The 18,081-nt window shown below is 41.9% G+C and overlaps 1 protein-coding gene across 1 annotated transcript; it reads left to right on the top strand.

Moving 5' to 3' along the window:
• Positions 1 to 437: 437 nt before the first annotated feature.
• On the top strand, positions 438 to 14,228 carry MCM4 (minichromosome maintenance complex component 4). The gene is made up of 16 exons (XM_079982594.1): positions 438 to 681; positions 2,046 to 2,204; positions 2,909 to 3,069; positions 3,224 to 3,325; positions 3,645 to 3,740; positions 3,827 to 3,922; positions 4,690 to 4,828; positions 5,423 to 5,643; positions 7,712 to 7,832; positions 8,378 to 8,637; positions 10,030 to 10,395; positions 10,716 to 10,843; positions 11,393 to 11,600; positions 11,816 to 12,044; positions 12,252 to 12,385; positions 13,764 to 14,228. Exons 1-16 carry the CDS (start codon positions 588 to 590, stop codon positions 13,854 to 13,856), a joined length of 2,607 nt encoding a protein of 868 aa, XP_079838720.1. The 5' UTR covers positions 438 to 587; the 3' UTR covers positions 13,857 to 14,228.
• The last annotated feature ends 3,853 nt before the right edge of the window (positions 14,229 to 18,081 follow it).

The following is an 18,081-nucleotide window of genomic DNA, read 5'->3' on the forward strand; positions in this document are numbered from 1 at the left end:
ATCATTGCCTCCAGGATACCGGGGAGGGGGGAGAGGGCGTTCCCGGCTTTTAAACAGCGTTGTGCCGCTTTCCCCGCAAGCACCAATCCGGGGAACGTAGAGTTAACCCCCGCCCCTCTCAGCATAGATCCCCGTCCGAATGGCCGAGGCAGCCTGTCAAGCGTGAGCGATACCATTCTAGAACGGGGCCTCGACGTTGCAGAAAAAAGCGTTTGGAAAGCCTCTTGTAGTTTTCGTCAGCTACGTCAGTTTGACAAGCTTTCCTCCTCCTCCTCCATCATCACCCGCACCTCTCAGTTCAAGCCCTTGGCCGAAAACGTACAAGGAGCGGCACTTGCTCCCCCCTCCCCCCGTGCAAAGTTGGAGTTTCCCACTTCCCATTGGCGGCGAAAGCCCGCGAACGCTCGAGGTCACGTGATCCTTTTGGCGCGAAATTTTCTTCCTCCTCTGTTGTGTCTCGCGCTTAGAGAAGCTGCCGCCTTCGCCGCCATCGTCTTGCGCGCGCTGTTTGCCAGCAGCCGCTCGCAGGGCTTTGCTGCTTCCTTGTCCCGCCGCCCTTCCTGCCCTTAGGAGGATTGCGCTGAGCTATGTCCTCACCGGCGTCCACTCCGAGCCGTCGCGGCAGCAAGCGCCGCAGAGGCGGAACTGCCGCAACCGATGGCGGCGCCAATCCCGCTACGCGTAAGTCACTAGACACCATGCTGCCGCGCCTGCCCCTGGGCTTCTGCTCTTTTCAGGTTCCCTTTGGTGGTAATAACAATAATAATAATAATTTATTATTTATGCCCCGCCCATCTGGCTGGTTTCCCCAGCCACTCTGGGAGGCTTCCAACCAAACACTAAAATACAATAACCAATAATGTTTGCCCGGCGTTGTAATTTATTCGAGGTTGCGTGTGCGCGCCTCTCCTCTTCCTAGATTTTACAAAGGGCTCCATAGGACAGCTTGGTTAGGATGCTGCACCGGGGGGGGGAGCCCGTGTTACACCGGTGCTTCTCGCAACGATTGTGTAAGACGCTTGGTGCACGTTCGTCTGGGGAAGGCAGATTCCGGTGACAGCACGTTATACGCTTGCCTAGGAATAAGCCTTGTTAAATCCAATGCAACCAGCTTCTGCGTAGAGAAGAATAAGGCACTGATGCAGGTTTCTCAGGTGCCTGTACGCTGTTTTTTATTTTTGTTTCTAAGAGACCTGCACATAGGGATTGGGAGTCTTCTGGCCCTTGCTACACTGTTGTACTCCATCTCCCAATTGGACTCTGGCCTGGCCAGTTGTTGGGGAAGATGGGAATTATAGTCCAAAACATTTAAAAGTGTAGTGGTTCCACACTACTGCTATGCACTTGTGTGACATCTTCATGTTCTGTGTTTGCTGCTTGAAATGTTGTAATGCCTGGAACTGCCTGTTGTTCAGTGCCCCATCTTTTCTGAATTTTCCTGTGCAGTTTTGAGCAGCTGTGTGACACTAAAAGGTAAAGGTAAAGGTACCCCTGCCCGTACGGGCCAGTCTTGACAGACTCTGGGGTTGTGCGCCCATCTCACTTAAGAGGCCAGGGGCCAGCGCTGTCCGGAGACACTTCTGGGTCACGTGGCCAGCGTGACATCGCTGCTCTGGCGAGCCAGAGCCGCACACGGAAACGCCGTTTACCTTCCCGCTGGTAAGCGGTCCCTATTTATCTACTTGCGCCCAGAGGTGCTTTCGAACTGCTAGGTTGGCAGGCGCTGGGACCGAGCAGCGGGAGCGCACCCCGCCGCAGGGATTTGAACCGCCGACCTTTCGATCGGCAAGCCCTAGGCGCTGAGGCTTTAACCCACAGCGCCACCTGCGTCCCACCTGTGTGACACTAGCTGGTGCCAAATGACTGTCTGAACAAAGACTTAATCCAAGACCCTGTTGTGATAGTGAAGTTAATCAAGATTGAATCTGAACATGTGCATTGTTTTTGTTTTGAGGGTGGGGAGAGGGAATCTGTTGCTTATTAGTTTGAAAAATGAGATATGTACAACAGCGTAGGCAAAGGTTCAAACTTTCGCTTTGTTACAGCTCTTTCTGAAGATGTACAGTCTCCGCCTTCGCAACGACGTCACACAGAAGACTCTACAGGAGACTTACAACCAATGCCCACTTCTCCACCAATTGACTCACAAAGCCCAAATGTTCAAGATGCTCTGTTTTCCAGTCCACCACAATTCCAAAATTCAGGTATCTTTGACTTTGGACAGGGCAGTTGGCAATAGTATCAAACTGCTCATTTTTATCTTATCAATATTGTAAGTAAATTGTAGACACAGTGTCTACAATGCTGCTGATCAGCCAGTGCAGAGGTTCCCAATGTGGTGCCCTCCAGATGTTGTGGACTACAACTCCCAACTGTGAGCATTGCCTATGCTGGCTAGCATTGATGGGAGGTAGAGTCCAAAGTATCTGGAGGTCACAACACTGGCCCCCACTGAACTAGTGTGTCTATTTTAATTTCCATGTGTTACCAGACTTGGAGTAGATTCAGATGACAGTATTATTAAACCTCTGTGGACAGATTGTGATAATTTGTCATTTGGTATCTCTGATGCCTAACAGACTTGAAATAATATTGCAGTTCAGTATCTCCCCCAAAATTATCCTGTGGTATTTTTACTCTTAATTCCAAGAGATCATTTGAGATGTTTCTGCCCACCTCTAGCAATGCTCAAGCTACCCAAGTAATTTTATTAACACTTAACAAATAGTCTTGAGTTGGATGAGATTCATCCACTTTGGGAGCAAATGTGCCAGGTATTGCAGTATACTAGTTTTAAAGCTACTTTGCATAATTCTGTAAACACCTGTCTTCTGCTGGGGAAAAGTGCAAGCTTCTGTCACAAATGCATTAACATATTTCTAAAACAATCACATTTTATTTGATACAGTTCCAATGGACTTTGATATTAGTTCACCACTTACCTATGGCACACCCAGTTCTAGAATAGAAGGAACCCCAAGGAGTGGTGTGCGAGGAACTCCAGTGCGACAGAGGCCTGATCTTGGCTCTGTCCGGAAGGCTAGGCAAGTAGATCTGCATTCTGATGTGGTAGGTATTTCAGATTTTGCAAGTGACATTTCAGTCATCTGTATATTTACTCAAAGGAAGTTTCACTCATTGAATTCAGTAGAACTTTTTATCTGATAACCAAGCATAGATTGTGGCCTTAAATATAATATTGATAGGTTACTCTTGTACTTAGCCTACAGCAGAAGACGCAGTGGCTAGTGAACAGTCTCTTGGACAAAAGCTAGTGATATGGGGAACAGATGTCAATGTGGCCTCATGCAAAGAAAAATTTCAGGTGAGTGGACAGTGGTTTACACACTTGTATATATTTGTTTGTTTTTAAATGTTTCTACTTTGGTGTGAGATGATGAGGTCTGGAGCAAGAATAATAATATCTGGCAGTTCTTGGGGAAATCTTTTTTTCTCAATAGACAATTTGTCTAATTTTTCCACCTAGTGATGTTAAATTGTAATACTCTATTGAGATAACATAAAATCAATATCATTCATGGAGGAATAACTTGTGTGTGAAAATTAATAGCATTTTATTTATGCCTGCCATAGTTCTAATGGAGACTGAAATTGTATTATTGTCTTGTTCTTTTAACATTCAGAGATTTCTTCAGCGTTTTATTGATCCAACAGCCAAAGAAGAAGAAAATATTGGCTTGGACCTTAATGAGCCTCTGTATCTACAGCGACTGGAAGAGGTATGTTATGGCAGTATTGTTTAAACCTGGCTTGCATTTTTAGATGTAAATGCTTATTTATTAACGCGTGGCTAAATATCTTCCAGATCAGCTTGATTGGGGAGCCATTTCTGAATGTAAACTGTGACCATCTGAAAACATTCGATGAAAATCTTTACAGACAACTGATGTGCTATCCTCAGGTAAGGCAAATGTTTTCAATAGGCTCTTCAGTGCAAGAACTGTGAGAGCCAAAAGTTAAAGTTCAATGTGCCTAATTTTGTATTAGTTAATTTAGTTATTTCAGATCTGCAGAATGGTATTATGATCTAAGGAAATTTGAATATTGCTGCCATATAAAATTGCTCAGTTCACAATTCTAATAAGTAACTCCCCTTATTTTGAAAGAAATTAGCAATGCAACATGAAGTGTTACTGTCTGAAAAACAAATTCAAAGCTTTCTTGGATACGTAGAGCTAATTGTTTTGTTCTTTGGATTCAGGCATCTACATTTTTAAGAAATGACAACAGTTTGGCACAACACAAAAAGAAGACCCTGGCCTTGGACACAAGCTTCTATTCTTAACAGACATTAAACACTGTAATCATTAGTAAAGCCAGTGCTGTTGTTATTTAGCAGTCAATAGGCTTAGAAAGTCTGGGCTGTATTCTGCTAATGAGTTCTGTCAGTGTAAGGACTTACACTTGCGCAACAGGACTTCACTCACTGTCTTCCACCTACTCATGCCCTCCAGAAATCTGCCCCAGAGGGTTAGTGAAACCCCAAGACAGATTTAGGGGGCATGCAGGAGGATGAGAAGGGGAGAATATTTCTGCACAAGCAGAAATCCTGGAACAATTGCCTTAGTGCTGTGTTAGATTCCACCCTTTGTTTTCATAATGTTTTGTGCAGGTATGGAAGCAAGTATTGATGTATACTTACGGTTCATATTTGTCTCCTTTGTACAGGAAGTTATTCCAACATTTGATATGGCTGCTAATGAAATTTTCTTTGACCGCTACCCTGATTCAGTATTGGAGCATCAGATTCAAGTGAGACCATATAATGCTGTAAAAACCAGAAGCATGAGGAGCCTGAACCCAGAAGGTAAGGGTTCTTCAAACTGTTACATAAACTGCTTGGTCTTGGGCAAATAAATGCTGGAAGGATGGTCGTCTTTGAGTCGCACTGCACCTGAGTCCCAATATTATGTGGTCTTATACTGGTCAATACCTCCGTCTGCTTCAGAAAAAAATCAAGAACTAGTAAATGCATCTCAGTCCGCCCTAATTTAGTAGCAAATGACTGAAATGGAAGAACTTGCATTCCTCACATAAACATGTAATTCCATAATGCATACCACACATTTTTTCTCTTTAGAATTGTTGACTTATGTGATGCCAGGTAGCCATTTTATGCTAATAGCTCTTTAACGATTTATGCATTTCTTAGTTACCGTATTTTTCGCTCCATAAGACACACTTTTTCCCTCCTAAAAAGTAAGGGGAAATGTGTGTGTGTCTTATGGAGCAAATGCAGGAGGGAAGCTCTGCTCAGCGCTCCCTTTAAAGAAACCCCCCCCCCTTGCATTCCCCCTCTAAAAACTAGGTGCGTCTTATGGTCAGGTGCGTCTTATGACGCGAAAAATATGGTATATTGATAAAACATGATTTGGTTTTTCTTCTTCTCTTTTAATATTAGACATTGACCAGCTTATCACTATAAATGGCATGGTAATCAGGAGCTCCCAGTTAATTCCAGAAATGCAAGAAGCTTTCTTCAAGTGCCAAGTGTGTGCTTTCACAGCAAGAGTAGAAATCGATCGCGGTAGGATTGCCGAACCATCAGCATGCAAGAACTGTAACACCACGCATAGTATGGCATTGGTTCACAACCGCTCAATGTTCTCGGATAAACAGATGGTATGTTCTTTTATTAAATTATTAGGTTGAAATGTTCTGATGTGTTAAATTTTCCTCAATAAATGGTTACATGTATATTTTGCAAAAATATTAAAATAGTTCCTATGGTTTTCATTACTAGCCAGCTAGAAATTTTGCAGTTGCCTAGCACAGTGTTTCCCAACCTTGTGCCTCCAGCTGTTTTTGGACTACAATTCCCATCATCCCTTGCCACTGGTCTTGCTAGTCAGGGATGATGGGAGTTGTAGTTCAAAAACAGCTGGAGGCACAAGGTTGGGAAACACTGCCCTAGCACACTTCCTCAGGCTGCATGCATATTAAACCCCTTCTATTAATGCATAACTACATAAGAAGTACCGGGACGCAGGTGGCGCTGTGGGTTAAAGCCTCAGCGCCTAGGGCTTGCCGATCGAAAGGTCGGCGGTTCGAATCCCTGCGGTGGGGTGCGCTCCCGCTGCTCGGTCCCAGCGCCTGCCAACCTAGCAGTTCGAAAGCACCTCCGGGTGCAAGTAGATAAATAGGGACCGCTTACCAGCGGGAAGGTAAACGGCGTTTCCGTGTGTGGCTCTGGCTCGCCAGAGCAGCGATGTCACGCTGGCCACGTGACCCGGAAGTGTCTCCGGACAGCGCTGGCCCCTGGCCTCTTAAGTGAGATGGGCGCACAACCCCAGAGTCTGTCAAGACTGGCCCGTACGGGCAGGGGTACCTTTACCGTTACCTTTACATAAGAAGTTAATTTTACAGGATGGATTTTCCTAGTAAATCTAGTGTATTACAGTATGTTATGTTGCTATTGCTAATACAGATCGTGCTTTTTAAAAATTGTCTGATATCAGTTGCTGGATTCGTTTCTCAAGGCTAATTGCTTCCACCTTGCTTTAACTCCTTGTGGGAGTTGATACATGTTAATTAAGTCACATGTAGCTATATCCACATCTGGAACAAAGGTTGGTTCTCCATTTGAGAAACGGCTTAGCCTTGTTTGTTTCTTTGTTTCACAGAGATGAACCTAAATGTTAAAAAAGAGCAGCAGCAAAAACCACAAAGAATATTGTGGCAACTTAATGACAAATGTATATTCAAGTGTTGCCTCCACCAAAATAGTACAGAGGGTGAGACAGAAGTCACTTGTTGGAAAGACTACTATGACTCAAAGAGTATGATAGCTTTAAATTTACCCCCTGTGGACACCTCATCAAATGCACCCCAAAAATCCATTAGACTAGTCTCAATAAGTTGGAGCAGGGCACACCTGTAACCTAACTACCCTAATCTTTGGGAAACTGGACCACATCATCCTACATAGAGGGGAGATACAGTGTTGCCAGAAGAGTCCTGAGAGAAAGACTGAGATGCTCTGGTTCTTTTTAATCTAGCAGAAAGGCAGGTGGGCAAACAGTTGTGTCTACCATTCAACAGGTTCCTTTGGGCAGTTGCTGCTTGCCCAGACCAAGAAAGCACAGTTGCATGCCTCAACTAGACAGTGCTCTGGTACATCCTCTAAAGCAGGGGTCGGCAAGCTTACCAAACGATGGGCCGGTCCACGCTCTGTCCGTCGGAGGATGGGCTGCAGCTTGTGCGCACGTGCGCTCTTCTGGGTCAGAGGAGTGTGCTTGCGCACATGCTATTTCCGGTGCTCCTCTGACCCAGATGTGCGCCTGAAATAGCGTGTGCTCATGCGCACGGGCGCTTCTCCGTCCCGCACACATGCGCACATGCTATTTCTGGCACACATCCAGGTCGGAGGAGCGCATGCGCACAGACGCCATCAACCCAGAAGTCAGTCACCACGCTGCGCCGTGCCAGTAAGAGCAGGGCGGTGGCAGGGGTCTCCATGGGCCGGATAGACAAGCCCTGTGGGCCACTACTGGCCCATGGGCCTTAGGTTGCCGACCCCTTCTCTAAAGAGACGTGTAGTTTCGACAAACAAGATAGTTTACTGGTTTTTGTCTCATCAATTGCCTGAACAAATACATAGTTAGGAAAGTTTATGTCTAGTATTTCCAACAGACAGTCGGTATGATTAAAAATATTGTTGCACTTTAACTAAGGATTGTTCTTTTACCAGATCAAGCTGCAGGAGTCTCCAGATGACATGCCAGCTGGTCAGACACCATATACTATTGTGCTCTTTGCTCACAATGATCTAGTGGATAAGGTTCAGCCAGGTGACAGAGTTAATGTTACAGGTAAGAGAAATGTTTCGGCATCACTTCTTGTCTTTAGGTAAAAATGAGCCTAGTATAGAATACTGGCTCCTATAGATATAATAGTAAGATGAGAGAAAGCAGTGAAATTGTGGATGTATGGAGGAATTTCCTGTTTTCTTTTACTGTAGCAGCTTCTACACTTTTTTGTGACAGCTATTGATACAGGCATAGTTGGAAGAATGCAGCATTGGCTCTGCTTGTCAAGCTATCAACATTAATGTTATGGTTATTTCCATTTATATTCTGGCGTTCCTCCCTAAGGAGTCTAGAGTGGCATTAATGTACATATAAATATTGTATTGAGCTTTTCAGTTTTAAAGTCCTGTAAATTACATACCAGGTATTATGAGTCACATTGGGCTTGCATGTGTTCAGGGTTAAATGATACAATCTAGCACTGGGTAACTTTTAATGAGGGCTGCACAGCCTGCCAAAATCTAAACTTGTCTGGTTAGTGTCTTGGGGAAGAGATGAATGTTGCCTTTTAATCTGGGAGATCTAATAACGGCTTTATGTTTGTTCAGGTATCTACAGAGCAGTCCCTGTTCGTGTCATTCCAAGAATGAGCAGTGTGAGATCTGTCTATAAGACCCATATTGATGTTATTCATTATTGCAAAACTGATTCAAAACGCTTGCATGGCACTGAAGAAGGAACAGAACAGAAAATGTTTACAGAGGAGCGTGAGACAATGCTTCAAGAGCTTTCGAGGAAACCTGATATTTATGACAGGCTTTCTTCTGCACTTGCCCCAAGTATTTATGAGCATGAAGATATTAAAAAGGTAGAGAATACTTAAAATTATACATTTGCCTCACTGACTAAATACATCAAACTTTGCATACCTGTCTTGGTATATAATATATACATACTAATACATAAAAGTAATTTATTCTGAAAATATTACTCTTATTTTGAGTTCATAAAGTACTTAAAGCTGGTATATTTTAGCACATCATTGTTTAGAATACACAGTGGGTATATGTGAAATAGATGCAAACAAATACTTTAATTATATAGACATCACCTTTTTTCTCTACTAAGATTGAGCTAATGGATATGACTAACTTTCGCCCATTAATTTCAGTTCATTAATTTCTGCACTGCATATAACTTAGTTGGATAGAACCCATAATTTGTAAAGAAAGATAGTAATGTTGTCCCACCTGCCATAAAGCACACATCCTTATTTTTTATACTGCCAATTGAAAACTTCCCACTGTAGCTGACATTTAATTGGTGGCTAAATAAAAATGAATTGAAGCAGCTAATGTAGAACAAGGTGATTTTAAAGCAGAACAGGGTAAGACTTTGAATAATCCCTTAACTCTTGTGCCTATCTTGCTGTCAGGTCAGAAATGAGCAATTGACTAAAAAGAACAAGATTTCTTGCATTGTGAAGATTAATTACAATTTGTAGTGTGTTTCAGTGTTGATTGGAAAAAGAAGATTTTAGTTTGCTAGGTCTGAAAATCTGGACTGGTTCTTCTGCACATGTGTGTTTGTCTGCAGCTTTGTGGGAGCTTCTGTGAAGCTTTGTCAGTTTTGTGCAAGAGATCCATGTCATCATGTTCACCTGTGTGGCTGCATCATATAGACATGTATCTAACATCTCGCAGAAATCAGTGTTCAAAACTCCCATTGTTCTAGCTGCATTTTTGCGACAGGGAATTTCATTAGCGCAAGCAGTTTCTGAGCTCTGGCCACAGTACTGCGCCTGAGATTTCAGATTAAAACTGCAGAGTGGAAAGGGGGACTCTTTTCTGCCTCCCCACTTCTAGCTACTCTGAAGACTGGAGCAGAGACCCTGTTTAGAATATATGGGGGGGGGTGGGCAGGGGAAGGACAAGACCATGTGAAAAATGAACATAATATTTTAGCTGCAGTTCACTCATTTTCAGCTTTGCATTCTTCTTATAAAGAAAAGGCACGCCTAGACATTCTGTTGTTGTGCCCATAACCAAAGTTTAAGGTGCCATTTAGCTCCTGGCTTTCACATCTCAGTTTCTAACACGGACAGAAATGCTGCTTCCACATAGCAGTGGCGTTACCTAAAGGGCATCCAGTTCCTCGTGAGTAGTCCTTGAATCAGGCCTGTGCAAACAGCATATTCACAAATTGGATTTCCCTATTTTAAGAAAAGCAGCTGTGATCATTCAAACTCCTCCTTTTGCAGGGCATTCTTCTTCAGCTGTTTGGAGGATCAAGGAAAGATTTCAGCCACACTGGCCGAGGCAATTTTCGTGCTGAGATCAACATTCTCCTTTGTGGAGATCCTGGTACCAGCAAGTCCCAGTTGCTTCAGTATGTCTATAACCTGGTTCCAAGAGGCCAGTATACATCTGGGAAAGGCTCCAGTGCAGTTGGCCTTACGGCTTATGTGATGAAGGATCCCGAAACAAAACAGCTGGTTCTGCAGACTGGAGCCTTGGTCCTCAGTGACAATGGCATTTGCTGTATTGATGAGTTTGATAAAATGAACGAAAGTACAAGGTCGATGCTTCATGAAGTCATGGAACAACAAACATTGTCAATTGCCAAGGTAAAGACTTTCCCCCAAATAAATCCTTTTCTTTTGATCTATGGGAGATTCTGATATTGGCATTTGCATCATTGTAGTTCATGTTTATATGTGAACGCTTATGTTTACGAAGCCAAAATGACATCACATATGCACACAGAGAGAGAGAGAGAGAGAGCGCTCTATAACAGGCTTAGTAAGGTTCAGAAAATCTCACTTTAAAAAAAATCTCATAAAGGGATCGAATCTCACAGCGCAGTTTAATATTTGCACTCATGACTACAGCCTGCACGTAAATGAATTGAGTTGTAAATGAATTTCAAATCCTTACCTCCTGACAGGCTGGAATTATTTGCCAACTGAATGCTCGTACCTCTATTCTGGCTGCTGCTAATCCAATAGAATCCCAGTGGAATCCAAAGAAAACAACCATCGAAAACATCCAGCTTCCCCATACACTGCTATCTAGGTATCCCTTGAGACGTTTTATTGCTGTGTGTTAGCTGTGCCTGAAATAGTCCTATTTGGAAACTTACCATGAAGTCGCCAACTTCCATATTGTGCGGGTTTTGGAACACAAATATCAGAACCTTTTTCACTGCCTCATAAATATTTTAAACTTTTTGTGTGCTGCAGTGCAAGACTATTTTTTTTTAATTGAATTGGCATTGGAATCCACTGATGCCTCTTTGTGTATGTATTCATGGAAGCCTATGTAGGCTGCCAGTGTTAGCTGACAACTTGAGGCTTTTCCCTTGGTCCACAGAATGAGCAGGGTTCCATGCGATTAATTTACACATTGTGGGGCAGAGACTTAATAGAAAACATATAGTTTGCTTTCCAGAAATGGTAGTTGTGTTAGAGCCTGAATATACCACCATCTATGGCTGATATTAACAACAGTGTCAGTTTATGACAACTTAATTATATCCATGAGGCAACAGTTTCAATGGTGCAGCAGTTGTTCATGTAGCAGCAGCCTTATTGTTGTTGTTGTTCTTATTGTTATTATACATAGGTTTGATCTCATTTTCCTAATGCTGGACCCTCGAGATGAAGCGTATGACAGACGTTTGGCTCATCACTTGGTTGCATTATACTACCAAACTGAAGAGCAGGTGGAAGAAGAGCACATGGATATGGCAGTTTTAAGGGATTATATTGCTTATGCTCGTAGTTATGTTAACCCAAGACTAAGCGAAGAAGCAAGTCAAGCTCTCATTGAAGTAAGTACAGGTTAAAACTAAAAATATGACTACTTTAAAAAAAAGTTCCAACATTTAACCCAAATAGTGGTTGGATTTTTTTTTAAAAAAAAGTTCCCTTCTCAAAATGCCCTTAGTGATGGCTGCACATATCTGCCTACCTAAGTAACATTCTTAGATTTAACAATCCTTGAAAACATATTTACAGTGTACTTTTCATTTTCTCCTCATGCTAGGCATATGTGGATATGAGGAAGATTGGAAGTTGTAGAGGAATGGTTTCTGCATATCCTCGGCAGCTGGAATCTTTGATTCGTCTGGCGGAAGCGCATGCTAAAGTACGATTTTCTAAGAAAGTAGAGACAGTGGATGTTGAAGAAGCAAAGCGTCTTCACCGTGAAGCTCTGAAACAGTCCGCTACGGATCCAAGGACTGGAATTGTGGACATATCTATTCTTACCACAGGTCTATAGCTAAAAACGAATCAATCTCATTAATTTCTGGCTTGAATAATGCTGCAGCGTGATCAGCCTGAAACTTGCTGATACAATCTATGGGGGGGGGGGGATCTGATTTGTAGCCTTGGAAGACTTCTTTTAAAGAGGTCATTCAAATGATTTCTTATATTGTGGGGAAAACATTGTGACTCTTTCTGTTTGTTTCTTTTTTAAGGGATGAGTGCCACTGCCCGTAAACGCAAAGAAGAACTGGCTCAGGCTTTGAAGAAGGTTATTCAGTCTAAGGGTAAAACACCAGCTCTAAAATATCAACAGCTCTTTGAGGATCTCCGCGCGCAATCTGAAACAGTAAGTTTATTGTAAGGCTTGCATGCTGTGTTTGTTCTATTCACTTTCACAAGTACAAAATATCTAAGGAATGTCTCCTTCCCCACCCTGAATTCCTCCTCTGGGTTTTCCAACGCTGTACCATGAGTTGTTCATTAGGTATAATTTTGTTTGTTGTGATTAGGCAGGGAAGTGTATTGATGAAGTTTCAGGATTGAACAACATGAAGGCTCTTTAGTCGTTGCTGCACTGCCTTATTGCACTCAAGCCTGATCCTCTAAATGAGTTAGTTACATGGCACTTAGTACAGGCACAATCTTCCCTTCCACCTCTTATTTTCCCCATTATCTTCCTACTAATCTGACTCAAAACTGGATTGGATTTGCAATAATCCTAAAGGTACTTGAAACTAAACCATGGTCATTGGTCTACTGTACTTTTCTTCCTCAGGGTTGTCTACCACCTAAAGGGGTGATCTTTTCCACATTTTGTCATAATCATTTATTTAGATTTGTTGTTGTTGTTGTTTAGTCGTTTAGTCGTGTCCAACTCTTCATGACCCCATGGACCAGAGCACGCCAGGCACTCCTGTCTTCCACTGCCTCCCGCAGTTTGGTCAGACTCATGTTTGTAGCTTCGAGAACACAGTCCAACCATCTCGTCCTCTGTCGTCCCCTTCTCCTTGTGCCCTCCATCTTTCCCAACATCAGGGTCTTTTCCAGGGAGTCTTCTCTTCTCATGAGGTGGCCAAAGATCAGCTTCACGATCTGTCCTTCCAGTGAGCACTCAGGGCTGATTTCCTTCAGAATGGATACGTTTGATCTTCTTGCAGTCCATGGGACTCTCAAGAGTCTCCTCCAGCACCAAGATTTCTTGTTACTGACTGTTAAAAATATTGAAAAATCTCAATTGTTCCAAAACATGGAGTATCATCTCGCTCATCTGCCACAGAACCCTAGTACGTTGCAGAACGTAGTGGCCTATTTGAGGGCTCATGCTTGGTTCATGCATGGCATTGATGAGCAATTAGGCCTCACAGTTGCCATGCATGAACTGAGGATGTGGCAAAAGCATCTTCAGTGTTTCCCCTTCAGCTGCATGTTGCAGATGGGGCTCAGTAGTGACAGAAAATCTGTCTTTCCAGGATGTTTCGCTGCATTTACTCATCATCTCCCTGAGAGCCCCTTAATAAGCTCCCAAGAAACTCCTGGATGCGCAAGCACAGTTTGAAAACCACTAATAGATTTTAGATTCACACTGGAACTTAATATTTTATTTCTTATTTCATTGTTGAAGTATAATGGCTTCAAGGTGTGCAAAAATAATACAATCCCTACAGTCTGGGTTGTTGTACATAGTATTTGTATCTTAATGTCAGTATTTACTTTTTTCTTTTAAGGCTGTCACTAAAGAAATGTTTGAAGAAGCACTGCATGCATTGGCTGATGACGACTTCTTGACTGTGACTGGGAAGACTGTTAGACTTCTCTAAATACACCCTAACTTTACAGGAATGGAACTGTAAAACTAACTTCTTGGTGTAACTTTGCTTTAATACAATATGCTTACATCATACTTGTTAGACTGGAATTGGACCAGGAGGTCATCACTATCAGCATGGAAAATTACTGTTAAGATTTTGCTTATTAAGGAATGTTAATTCTTTCAGCACAGTTAATTTTAGCACATTTTTTCTCAGCATCTTTTAAAGAGTAAGCTCTATACATAAAATTTCAAACTATAAAAACTTAGTTACAATTTTTGAATTCAGGTTCATATGAATGTCTCCTATATCACTATTTCTGCATATTAGATAATGCTTGTGAAGATTTTGTTTGTAATAAAATGCAGATTACTTATTCTACTTCATTGTGCATTTCGAAAATTTGAAAAGTTTGTTATGCTGAACCTCGTCAGTTGATACTTTGTGTATAATTCACTGTCTGATATAGAAAACAGTAAGGCTTAATTCCTAAGCCATGATTTTTGCTAATCAGTACAGTGGTACCTCGGGTTAAGTACTTAATTCATTCTGGAGGTCCGTTCTTAACCTGAAACTGTTCTTAACCTGAAGCACCACTTTAGCTAATGGGGCCTCCTGCTGCTGCCGCACCGCTGGAGCCCGATTTCTGTTCTCATCCTGAAGCAAAGTTCTTAACCTGAAGCACTATTTCTGAGTTAGCGGAGTCTGTAACCTGAAGCGTATGTAACATGAAGCATATGTAACCCGAGGTACCACTGTACTTAAAAACTCACATGTGGTTTCCATTTCCAGACATATACAGAAGGTAACCATGGATTAGAGCTCCTTCTCTGCTCCCATTTTTAATCTTGTCAACACCTAAGCTTCATAAGCTTATTCTGTTTTGCATATAGCAGCAGCTCTTGCGATGAAGCAACAGCCCTAACCATAGTCTGAAAGCTTGGTTTCTCAGCACCTCACAACATTGGTTGACATTTCTTAATGAGGGGCTGAAGGCATTGGGGACTCAAATGCTAATGGAAAGCTCTTTGATTCTGTGGAGGCTCTCTTCAACAAGAAAGGCAAATTTTGCCAATTCCCTCTGCCATTTAAAGCCTATTAAAATCTGTTTCAGAGGGATGGAGGACCATTTGGAACAGCATGGTAAGGGGAGTACAGTGGTACCTCGGTTTATGAACAATCCATTCTTAAACCGAGGCGCGTTTTCCCTAATGAGGCTTCCTGCCGCTGGTGCCCTTCCACCGTTTGGATTCCATTCTTAGACCAAGGTAAAGTTCGCAAACTGGGACACTACTTTCGGTTTTGCATAGTTCATAAACAGAATCGTTCGTAAACAGAACTGTTCTTAAACCGAGGTACCACTGTATTGTCAGAAAAATGCCTTCTTTTTGTTGTACTAGCAGAAGATTTCACTGAATCAAAGAACTTTCCAACATAGCAATAAATGAAATTGGACAAAACCTGAGCTTTCTAAACTTTTGTTCTTGACAATAAAGCTGTAATCCTGTTTATGCTTACTTGAATTTAACTTGCAATAATGTACAGGAGTATCAGCTGGTGATCTGGGGCTTCAGAAGTCTGACTAATTATTTATGTTACCCTAAATCTATCCCTTGACATGTTTTCTTACTTATGAATTAGCATTATATCAACAAAAAAAGTTTCGTGTGACTGATTTTCATATGTTGCATATTACTAGTTGCACACCCTTTTAAAAATACTCTTTATAGATTTTTAAAAATAGAAAACTCATGTACCGCACATGATTTAATAGTAATCATTTTTCAGAGAAAACAAAAGATAACTAACCAAAACCATATTTTAGAGGCACAAGTAGGCTACAAATTTAATCATCATTCCAGTTATGAAATCTCCCTTTAGCTGGAGTGCCATGGCTGCAAGAGAAACACTGGAAGAAGTTTCCATAGTACCTAAGTAAGAAAAGCTTTGAAAGCATTAAGCTGGTACATGCTCTGCCTGCTGCCATAGGAGCTTTAAAGTACATCAGCAACATGCATCTAAATAAGGCTTGACACAAACAGGAACCCTATTAATTTAGGACGTCCTATTCATGCATATGCTGGCCATAGTCTACAGGCATGCATTTCTTCATGTAGTTGTAGAACGTGTCCTTGCCTGTATGTTCACTCTATAGAAAAGCCGAAATATATATTGAGAGCCATGATGAGTGTGGAAGAAGGTCATATATAGATGGACAACAACCTAGGTGCATGGTATCTTTAAAAACACACGACACATCCTGTCGGGTTCCTGACAGTGAGCAAGCATAATAATAGCAATGTGCTTAAATGGCAACCATTCATTATATGAAAAAAGGAATACAGTTGAAAATGACAAAATGTAGAGGTTCAATACAATACTAGCAGGTGGTTAACCCCTAGTTTGGAACCTGACCTGGTCCCAAAAGATCACCACAACCACCCCCATTGTGGGAAGTGGGCAAGTGTCCTGCAAATTACTTCCTCCCTGGTCATCAGAATTAGATCATTTGATGAGCACAGAGACAACACCCCCCTCAGCTGATGTGCATGGGTCATCTGAAGGGGATGCTGTGTGCAAGTAGCCACATAACTGGTATGCAGCCCCCAGGGAATGGGTCAAGGGTGATTATTCCCAGCCCAAAAAGCATTAGCTGCCCCTGATTTACGTATTAGAGCCTGGACACTTTCAGATTACAATTCCAGGTGCACAGCAGCTAGCCCAGCTATCTTTTCCTGCGGCAAACGAACCGCATTTTGCCACCAGCTGAGGAAGTAAGCTTTTGTACGTTGTAACAAATATAACCACAAGGAGGAGACGAAGGCAAAGACTGGAGCCTATTCTGGACTACCAGCTGTTGGTAATATAGCAGTATTAGTCAATTATGTATAATAATTGTTTTTTAAAGGAAATGTTAAGGAAAACAGCATATAATGGAGACAATGCAGGGACATTAATCTTGTTGGTAAAACATGCATAGGTCTGCCTAGTTGTGTTTATTTAATTCTGCATCGAAAATATGCAAAAGATGAACACAACTTCAGCTCCTCTGAGCTTCAAATAAAAAACAATTGTTTTGATAGATACATGGATATATTCTGTTCCTGCTGAAATAGATTGTCAACTTGCAACAGAAAAAAACCATTTGCTTTCAACTCTGTTCCCTATTTAGAGTTTTAAGTTTCTCTCCAGTTTTAACTTTGTTTCCAGTGCTTTGCTAGCATCTTTAAATAATATCGTAATAGGGGAAATGTTTGTGTTTTTAAACCTTCACAAGCATGAAACCATTCTGCATTGGAAACTGAGAGTTCAACAACATCGTGAGGGCCACAAATTAGCCCCTCCTGGGTGTAAGGCAGTGGCCAACAAATTTGTTGTCAACCCAGCAAAATCAATACCCATCAAGCCAGCAAAATAATAACGCAGGCCATGGCTAATGGAAGCCAAACGACAGGGAAAAGAAGTATGGAAATCTTCTCTTTTCCCTCTCCCACTCCATGAATGGATATGCATTAAAAAGTAGTAACAGGAACTCTTCCAGGCTCATTCATGTAAAAGTTGTAACAATTAACAGTAGCTGATCTCTATAATTTGAAAGAGACACATGCAACAGTGTTTCATTTGTTATTATCACATTAGAATCAGTTTCAACGGGACAATATTATATTGTTACCTATTCAAGCAAACTTAAGTAGGGTTTACTAAGGTTTACTAAGAATATTGAAATTAATGACTGACATGTGTTCTTTAATTTCAATGGATCTACTCCAAACCAAAGTTATCATAGTGGTTACAACTTTGTAAGTAACGAATAACTTTATGCAAATTGATTTAGAGTCGTTTCACTACTTTTTCTGTCGGTTGAGGGGGGGAAATTAAATCTCCAGTTGTAGGTACACATAATGGAGAGTAAGTACCTTTGCAAAACTTACTTTTGAGTAAACATGCATGGGATAAGGACGGGGTTAGTTCCTGAAAACTCACATAATAAAGAATTAGAAGATGCAGAATGACGACCCCAGTTCCTTTCTCCCTTTCATTCTGCGTGAGGAGTTGCGATTGAACAACCTTTTTTATTAGACGTGTCCCACAAACGTTTCAAAACCACAACCCTCTATTAATTTATTCCAAAAACCCAGCTGGAGAATGCGGGCATCGATCCCGCTACCTCTCACATGCTAAGCGAGCGCTCTACCATTTGAGCTAATTCCCCCTCTGCAGGCGATTGTGAAAT

The sequence above is a fragment of the Podarcis cretensis genome, assembly GCF_951804945.1.
Source record: "Podarcis cretensis genome assembly, chromosome: 7".
Lineage (NCBI taxonomy): Eukaryota > Metazoa > Chordata > Lepidosauria > Squamata > Lacertidae > Podarcis > Podarcis cretensis.